This window comes from Tupaia chinensis, unplaced genomic scaffold, assembly GCF_000334495.1.
Source record: "Tupaia chinensis unplaced genomic scaffold, TupChi_1.0 Scaffold145907_1, whole genome shotgun sequence".
Lineage (NCBI taxonomy): Eukaryota > Metazoa > Chordata > Mammalia > Scandentia > Tupaiidae > Tupaia > Tupaia belangeri.
In genome coordinates this window covers 1,613,406-1,622,817 of record NW_006205765.1, presented here as the reverse complement: position 1 = coordinate 1,622,817, position 9,412 = coordinate 1,613,406, and the positions used below count along the sequence as shown (strand labels likewise).

At 51.0% G+C, this 9,412-nt stretch overlaps 1 protein-coding gene across 2 annotated transcripts in view; it reads right to left on the bottom strand.

Moving 5' to 3' along the window:
- Window positions 1-9,412, bottom strand: part of CFAP65 (cilia and flagella associated protein 65) — a 51,614-nt gene that overhangs the window by 14,629 nt on the left and 27,573 nt on the right. For both annotated transcript variants that reach the window (XM_006168647.1, XM_006168648.1), the window contains exons 20-27: window positions 8,255-8,431; window positions 7,910-7,976; window positions 7,623-7,733; window positions 3,772-3,963; window positions 3,497-3,655; window positions 1,946-2,089; window positions 1,634-1,747; window positions 1,324-1,431 (exon numbers count right to left, since the gene is read on the bottom strand). In XM_006168647.1, coding sequence (XP_006168709.1) covers window positions 1,324-1,431; window positions 1,634-1,747; window positions 1,946-2,089; window positions 3,497-3,655; window positions 3,772-3,963; window positions 7,623-7,733; window positions 7,910-7,976; window positions 8,255-8,431 — 1,072 coding nt within the window. The remainder of the gene's footprint in view (window positions 1-1,323; window positions 1,432-1,633; window positions 1,748-1,945; window positions 2,090-3,496; window positions 3,656-3,771; window positions 3,964-7,622; window positions 7,734-7,909; window positions 7,977-8,254; window positions 8,432-9,412) is intronic.

The following is a 9,412-nucleotide window of genomic DNA, read 5'->3' as shown; positions in this document are numbered from 1 at the left end:
GTTGGGGGGTTTTTGTTATAGGGCGAGTGTTCCCGCCAGAAAGACAGAGAGAGACAGAGAGACAGAAAGTGACAAATCACCCCTTAGGGGGGATGGCCACGGTGCAATCTCTTCTCCTCCATTCTCCTCTCGGGATCTTGGGCACGCACGCACATGCACTCAGCGTGAGTTTAAGCCACCAGGTCCGGAACTCAAATGTGGTCGACTACATGGGAACCCAGCGACATAGCCATTATGCTATCTGCTGGTTCATATATGTACATTTTTTAAAAAAAGAATTATTTTATTTAACTTTATTTATTTATTTGATCAGAGAGAGACAGAGTGAGAGAAAGAGGAAAAGTAAGAAAGCAAGCCACCAAGTCTGGGACTCAAACCATGGTTGGCCATGTGGGAGTCTAGAGCCCTTAACCACGGCACCACCTGCTGGCTCCAATATATATGTACTTTTTAAAGAGTTACTTATTTTATCTTATTTATTATTATTATTTTAATTTAACCAGAGAGAGACACAGAGAGAGAAAGAGGGAAAGTGAGAAAGCAAGCCACCAGATCTGGGACTCGAACCACAGCTGGCCATGTGGGAGTCCAGTGCCTTGACCAACATACGGCCCGCTGGCCCCTAAATATGTAATTTTTAATGTCTTTTTCGCATGGGCTTGCCAGAAAGAGACAGTGAGAAGGAAAGTGAGAAGTCACCCCCACACACACACCCAGGGGTATAGCCATGCTACAATCCCTTCTCCTCCACTGCCCTCCTGAGATTTTGGGCCTGCACACATGTGTCTGGTATGATGTTCAAGCCACCAGGTCTGGGACTCAAAAACCATGGTCGGTCATGTGGGAGTCCAGTACCTTAACTAATATGCTACCTGTTGGCCCTTATAATCCCCATTTTTATAGCTGAGGGAATAGAGAGGTTAAATCACTTGAGCAAGATCATAAAGCTAGAAATCACTGAAGCTAGGAATCAAACCTGGATGATGTGTTTCCACAGTCTACACCAGAAGCCACTAAGCCACAGTGTCTCCCATCAGAAAGTGAGTCCTGTCTGTTTCCCTGAGTCTTCAGTGCCCAGCACATAGCAGGCACTTGTTAAATACTGGTGACATGAACCAGGAGTTGGTCCGCCAGAATTGTCTACCCAGAGTGTCTCTTGGGATAGCTGCAGAGATGCTTTGCTGGGTTCAGTGAATGTAATCTACTCTCTTAGGGCAGTCTGGCCAGTTTTTCATGGAGGACCACCTTGGTCCACCACCCATGCCCTCGGGTGAGACCAGTCAGAGAGAGCCAGGTGTCTGAGGCCCATTCGGCCTTCCTCACCTTTACTTCTCTGTCTGTGATAGTGAACTCCACTTCCTGCCGCAACTTCTCATCCTTCCATTCCTGCAGCTCCTTGTGGTACTGCCTCATCAGCTCCTGCCGGTATACCTGTGGCCCAGGACAAGGGGGAAAAAGGCCAAGGTCTGGAGGGTCTGTAGCCAGGCCTTGCCCTGGGCATGCGCTATAGGCCCCCACCTTTAAAAGAGCTGGTTCCTGCCTTCCTCTGGCAGTCTGGAGACCTGAGAGCCCACCCCATTCCCTGACCTGGGAACTGCCTTCATCCCATTTTCTCTCTGGGCCTGGTTCCTACCTTGCATACCAGGTCCACACTGTAGAAGCTGGCATGCACGGAAGCCTTCAAGGTCACCACAAATGGGACTGTATCTTCAGGAGCCACCTCTCCTGTCATGGGACTCACAGACACCTGTTGATTTGGGAGAGTAAAGTTTCACAAGGATGGGTTGGGATGGAATGGGATAGAACGGGAGGGGAAGGGGTGGGGTGGGCTAGGACAGGACAATATGGGACAAGTTGGGAGACGACATGGGATGGAATCGGGGGGATAGGATGAGCAGGGAGCCCTGCCAGAGGTTCTGATTTTGTGGGCACAGAGGACTCTCACCTCCCCAAAATCTAGAGGCCTTGGCTGCCAGGCAAAGACAATTGCCTCACTCTTGGAGACGTTATTGAGGAACAGCAGGCGGCTGCACTTGCTCTGCACGGGGATGTTCCCCAGGGAGATATGAGACTGGGACAGGAAGACTTTCTGTTGGTGGAAACACCATAACAGCAACTGGAGGAGGTGAAGAAACAGTCAGCCTACAACCCTACCAGCCAGAGTGCTTTCAACAGGCCAGGTGCTGTGTGAGGGCCTTCACACGCATTGGATCCTCGCAGGGGCCCTGGGGTATCGGTACTACCATTGTCCCCATTGTACAGGTGTGCTGCTATGGTCCAGGAATATACATCATTCTTCAAATGGCTTCTCACGTATCTGGGGGAAACCCAGACAGTCTCACCCAAATGTCCATGATTTCAACCATTAAGACAGGCTTGAAAGGATTGGAGCAGAATCAGCCGAAAAGACAGATCTAAAGGCAACATAACTTGAGTTTCTGATGGAAAGTTGTAAATGAATGGGTGACCAGCTGTTAGCATCTTCTCTGGGCAAAGACTAGGAGTGTTTTAGGGGCCAGCAGTTGGCATGGCGGTTAAGATGTTGGGTTCCCACTTTGACAACTGTGGTTCAAATCCTGGACCCAATAGCTTGAAAATCATGCTAAGTGTGTGTGTGCGTATATGCCTGAAATCCTGAGAGGAGAATGGAGGAGAAGGGACTGAGGCATGGCCATTCCCTGGGGGATGATTTCTCACTTTCCTCCTCTCTGTCTCTCTCTAGCCAGCACACATAGCCTATGGCAAAAACCTAAAAACAAACAAACAAACAAACCCAAACAGATTATCTGGAAAGACTGAGACCACATGCAGAGGCACTTTCTCTCTGTCCAGACCCTGTATTTCCAGAGCAGGGACTTTAGCTCTTCTCTGTGACCCCCAGGGCCTCCATGTGCTCATCCTGGAAAGGGAGGACAGCGAGGGTTTGAGGAGAAAGGTGGGCAGGTAGATAATCCAGTGATTCCTTGCAGGTAGATAGACAAGTGAATCACTGGACGGATGTTACATTGGTGAGCAAACGGTATAAGGTCCAGTGGGTAGACAGAAGAATGCGTCTACGGGTAGGTGGACGGCCGAGGGGGCTGGATCTTCCAACGATGAAGAGTGTGGACTAAAGGCGGTGCTGACCCTACACAGCTTCCAGCACAGTCTCTCAAGGCCTAGGGGAGGAGCTATTGTGTATGGAGAGAATGCATAGAATGGGAGAGCTTCTTTCTACATCTTCTAATGACCCCCTTCCTATGCCCAGAGAGAGTGGGCCGATGGGGGGAGATAGAGGACACTGCGACAGGTAGACTAGCTTGAGCAGGGACAGTTGTGGGCACTAGATGGCGGGATAAACCTCTCATGGAGCTGTGCCCAGGCCTCACTTCTGCATCCATCCCTCTTCAACTCCATCTCATTTTTTCCCCAGCTCCCCATCCCACTGCACTGGCCACCTCGGGCGCTAAGGATTTCCTCCGAGGCCTCAGGCCTTCTCAGCTGTCTTTGCCCCCACCTGTCCAGGAATTATCAGCCTAGAGTGTACGGAGCTGTTGTCCCACGAGGAGATGTTGTGGAATGGGGCTGTGTCCCCCATGATGTGGGGGTCATAGCCCACTCCCTGGAAGTGGATGAGGGCTGAATTCCACTCCAGGATGTGTATGGGCACGTCCACCTGGGAAATGAGGGAGGTGGAGGAGGGAGCGGTCAGAGCGAGGCCTGTTGGGAGGAAGGCCTGCTGGGGAGGCCAACCCCAGCCTCCACCCTGTACTATCCCGGGATACTACTCACCGTGTAGGTCTTGGCCTCGATGGGTGAGAAGATCCAGAAGACCCGTGCAGTGGAGCCTGGCTGGATCTCCCCTTTAGGATTGAGGCAGCTGAAGATGGGGTGGCTGAAATTTTTTTCCTGAATTTGCAACAGGACATCCGTCTGGATCTCGTATGTCACCGGCACGGAGCCACCGTTATACAGCTCGTAAATCTGCAAGGAGCAGGAAGAGGAGAATCTCCAGACCAGCTCAGGACTGCAAAGCAGAGAGCCTGGGACTCTGTGTCCCCTGTGAGAGGGCAGGTGGGCCTCCATGGTGTCACCCTTAGTGTCTAGAGCTCCCTAACTACCTTTGATTTCCCTTACGGCTTGGTCACCCAAGAAATATATAACTACTGGCATTTTCAGCCTGGAATGTTTAGGGTGATCTATAATCCCATGTGTAAAGGAGAAGCTTATTTTATTGGTCCTCAATTTCCCTTTGTCAAGTTCTTTTTTTTTTTTTTTTTTTTGAGAAGTTTTTGCTACAGGGCTCGTGTGCTCGCCAGAAAGAGAAATAGACAGAAAGCGAGAAATTACCGCTCAGGAGGGATGGCCACACTGCAATCCCTTCTCCTCCATTCTCCTCTTGGGATCTTGGGCATGCACGCACACACACGCCTGGTGTGAGTTCAAGTCACTGGGTCCAAGATTCGAACCACAGTTGAATACATGAGAGTCCAGCAACGTACCCATTACACCAACTGCTGGTCCCAACCTTTGTCAAGTTCTAAGGGGATCCTGTGGCTAGTGTCCCTAGTGTTTGGATTTAGGGGAGTGTTGGTGAAGGCACCATCCTGATCCTTCATCCTCTTATAGGCCTACATCCTAATCACCATGAGGCTGCCACTTCCCATGTCTGCCGCTAGAGCAGGTCCTGCTTAAAGGAAGACGAGGGGGCAGAAGGAAGGTCAGAGGCGCTCAGAACAAACTCCAAAGGTTAGGAGTCACCAAATGTCTTGGGAAAAGCCAGAGAGATTCCGGTCCCGCCCTTCCTTTTAGAGACGAGAAAACTGAAGCTAGAGAGAGCAGTGGTTCACCTGGCTGCAGTCCTGGCCCCACGTCACCCTTCTTGCACTCACTCCTGGATACACTAACTTTATTTCTCTAGTCTAAACCAACTCTTTGAGCTCCAGTCCTGGTGATAGGGGCTGAATTTTGGCATCCCCACAAATTCATATGTGGAAATCTAATCCCCAGTGATGGGCCTTTAAGAGGTGATTATTAGGTCACGACGGTGGAGCCCTCATGAATGGAATCAGTGGAACCAGCAGATAGTGTAGTGGTTATGTGACAAACTCCCATGTAGTCAACTATGGTTCAAGTCCCTGACCCAGCAGCTTAAAGCTCATGCCGGGCACCTGTGTGTGTGTGTGTGCCCAAAATTCCAAGAGGAGAATGGAAAAGAAGGGATTGTGGTATAGCCATCCTCCCTGGGGGGTGATTTCTCACTTTCTGTCTATCTCTCTGGCAAGTACACACACCCTATAGCAAAAACAAACAAACAAACAAACAAACAAACAAACCTCTAAAAAAAAATGGATCCTGATAGCCAGGAGAATGGAGAGAAGGGATTACAGTGTGGCCATCCCGCCTTGGGAGTGATTTCTCACTTTCCCTCTGACTGTCTCCATCTCTCTGGCAAACACATGCACCCTATCATAAAAATCTCTAAAAAAAAAAAAAAAAAAAAGGAAGAGGAGACAGATGGCGGCTTAGTGGTAAAATGCGATGCTCCTTGAGGCTGATCCACAGGGAAAGGTTTCAGGTTCTCATCCAGAGACCTCCCTGAGTATACTAGGCATGCACATGCCCTTGATCCAGGGCTGGCTGAAGCTGGAGGTGGGTCATGGCAGCAGGACCCTGTTGTGAGTGCTGTCTGTCTTGCTAATGGAAAAAATAAACTTTATTTATTTAAGAATTATTTACTTTTATTTATTAATTCATTTTAATTTAACCAGAGAGAGAGGGAAAGTGAGAAAGCAAGCCACCAGGTCCAGGACTTGAACCGGGGTCAGTCATGGGGAAGTGTCCAGTGTCTTAATCACCACGCCACCTGCTGGCCCCAGAAGAAATAAACTTAAAAAGAATAATAGGGCTGTGGGGGCCAGCAGACAGCATGGTGATTAAAGCATTGAACTCCCCCATGACCAACTGTAGTTCGAGTCCTGGAACCGATGGCTTGAAAATCACACCGGGTGCGTGTGCACACGTACTCAGAGTCCCAAGAGGAAAATGGAGGAGAAGGGAATGCAACATGGCCATCTCTCCTGGGGAGTGATTTCTCACTTTCCCTCTCGTTGTCTTTCTCTGGTGAGTGCAAGCACTATATGGTAAAACTCAACAAACAAACAAACAAACAAAAACAAATAAACAGAAAATAAAAAGTAATAGGGTTAGGGACCTGCAAATGGTGTAATAGATACATAGTTGAACTCCCACGTAGGCAACCACAGTTCAAGTCCTGCATCTGGTGGCTTAAAAACTCATGCTGGGCACGTGTGTGTGCATGCTCAAAAATCCCGAGAGGAGAATAGACAAGAGATTGCAGTGTGGCCATCTCCCCGGGGGAAAATTTCTCACTTTCTATCTCTCTGTCTCTTTCTCTCTCTGGTGAGTGCATGTGCCCTGTAGCAAAAATCTCACTCAAAAAATAATAATAATAGTAATAATAATAATAATAATGGCTTCAGCCTAGGGAAGCCAAATCCCACACAGCTGACTATGGTTCAAGTCCTGGCCTTAGAAGCTTGTAGAACATGCAGGGCACCTGTCCGTGCATGCTCCAAATCCTAACAGGATGAAGGAATGGAGGAAAGGATTTCCAGCCTGACTATTGCCCTACTGGGGGTGTGTTCTCCCTCTCCATCTCTCTGCCTCTCTCTGGTAAATGCATATGCCCTCTGGCATTTTAAAAACAACAGGAATAAGTAAATAAGAAACATGGAACAGGATAAAGCAAACAGGAGAATATGAGAATTTTTGCATATAGTAATGTTTTCTTTTTTTTTGAGAGAGAGATTTTCACTACAGGGCGCGTGCCCTCGCCAGACAGAGAGAGACATAGAGACAGAAAGCGAGAAATCACCCGCCGGGGGGATGGTCACACCGCAATCCCTTCTCCTCCATTCTCCTCTCGGGATCTTGGGCACGCACGCACACGCACCCGGCGTGAGTTTTAAGCCACCGGGTCCGGGACGCGAACCGTGGTCGACTACGTGGGAGTTCAGCGACATAGCCATTACGCTAACTGCTGGTCCCCTGCATATAGTAATGTTAAGTACAGAGTTGCAATACTTTGGTCACAATATGTGTGTGTGTATATACATATACTGGGGTGAAAGCATATATGTGTGGTTCATGATCAAAGTTTGAAACACCTTGTGCTAGAAGAGAAAACAGAATCCACTTTTTTCCCCCCAAAGAATTATTTTATTTAACTTTATTTATTTTAATTTGACCAGAGAAGGACAGAGTGACCGAGAGAAGTAGGGATGGGTAGTGAGAAAGCAAGCTGCCAGGTGCAGGACTTGAACTGCAGTTAGCCACTTGGGAACGCCCTTAACCACCACACCACCATGCCACCTGCTGGCCTAAGAACCCACTTTTGCAGGGGAACTGGACCTTGCATGAAGGCTCAGTACCAGCCATCAGGACCTGAAGCCTCTCGCCTCGGGTCTCTCTCAGTTGTCTAGTCTGGGAGCCTGACCTGCCAGTCCCAACTCTTAGGTATTTCTAGAGCCCAGTGTCTTTGTCACCCTGTCAAAGGCTGACAGATGTGCAGATATCCATGCTTAGGCCTCCTTGTGACCCGGAGGACACAGACAACGTACCTGCCGTGGGGGCAGTGTGTCGCCAATGGGGACAGGAACGAACTGGTGGCTGGTGGAGGTGAAATGCACATACTTCTGCTCCAGCTTTACTGTCACGCCTATGAAATTCAGCTGGAAATAGAACCCCCGTGGGTAGCACCCTTCCCTGGAAGGAACCGACACTCCCAGGCGAGAGAGCTGGACCCCAGGTCCCCAGAGAGGTGCTGTTCTCTGTTCCTCTCTGTTGTCCAGCGAGCTCTTTCTTTCAGTCCAAGACCCAGGGCAGGGCCAGGATACTCGGGCCTCACCAGGATCTCCCGGCCATGGGACACCTTGAAGAGCACTGGGAGGCGATCGGTGCCGACGAACAGGTGGCTGAAAGGGAGGGGATGAGCCCAGGAGTGAGTTCTTGAGCCCTGGTACGAGTGGGAGAACAAGAGGCCATGGCATGCCCCTGGCTCTGAGCTGGTCAGCCCCTGCGAGTGGCTAGACCCTGAACTGGAACAGGGCAAGAAGGACATTGAGCCCCTCCTGCAGGTAGGAAGGGGTCCTCCCGTAGGGATGGCCATTCTACGTGCCCTGGAGTCAGGGAAAGGCCAGGGGCAGGGTCTCCAAGGCTGGAAGTGCGGGGATGGCAGGGATGGAGAGAGCACCTGTATTTGAACTCCACCATCTGCCCCTGCCCAGGGCTTAGGCTTCCGGTCTTGGGGCTGATGGAGAAGATGCAATTGTCCTGCACACGCATCTGGTGGAGCTCGGTGCAGTCAAATTCGGCCTGCTCTGCCCACAGCTCCAGGTCAATCTGCTGGTCACTTGGAAAGAGGAAGGCCCTGGGAGAGGGGCGTGAGGCAAGGACAGTGAAGTCATGCAAAGGACTGGCCAGTCCGATCGGAGAGGTGGGAGCTCAGACCCCTGAGAGACATGGAGACCTCTCCCATGCTGCTGCACTCCACCCCCCACTTGGCAGGTCAATTCTCATTTCATCATGGCTCTAAAACTCGGGAACAAAAGCAGGGCCGGGGTCTGAAGGAGAATTGAAGACTGGGGCTCCCACTGTGGGTGCCAGGGCCGAGTAATCAGCATACTTGACATCTCTAAGGGGTCTCCCCTTAAATGAAAAGCTCTGCAGGTCCCAGGGCCAAGCCACAGCGCAGGGCCGTGTGGCTCACTGCCTTGCTGGGGCCGCCTGCTTGGGGCTCTCTCAGCCCTGCGTGCTGCTGTCTCAGGCCAAGTGCACACTCTCCCTTTCCGACTGGTCTTGGCAGGAATAAAACCCTTCATCTGTTCTTTATGTGCTCAGCAGACACAAGCTAGAGTTTTCAAAAATAGCCTTCTAAGAAACTGCAGGGAAACACAACACGGAAAGCACAGGAGAGGTTAAGCGGCTGGGAATCTGGAAGAAGCCCGACGCCTTCCTGCACTGACGGCGGCCCAGCTCGGTGGCTCTCTGCCTGGGTTTCCTCCGGCCTCAGCTTCCAGCAGGCTGGAACCTCTCCACATGGCATGTGAGCTGCGCTGCCCCTACCGAAACACACGCACGCACCACCCAAAGTACCCTGCTTGCTCCAGGACCCAGGCCAACGGCACCCTTTCTACCCCCACAAGCCCCATAGGGCCTGGCTCCCAGCCCGCTCAGCGAGCCTAGTAAATGGCTGATCTGGAGCTCAAGGCAGGTCCTGGGCCTTCCCCCAAGGCCAGCAGGCTTGCCAAGCTTCCCCAGTCATTCAGGGCCAAGAGCCCTCAGCCACTCACAGCCCCGGCCATTCTCAGATGGCAGCCACCTCACCAGCCAGCTTCCCCATCTCACCACT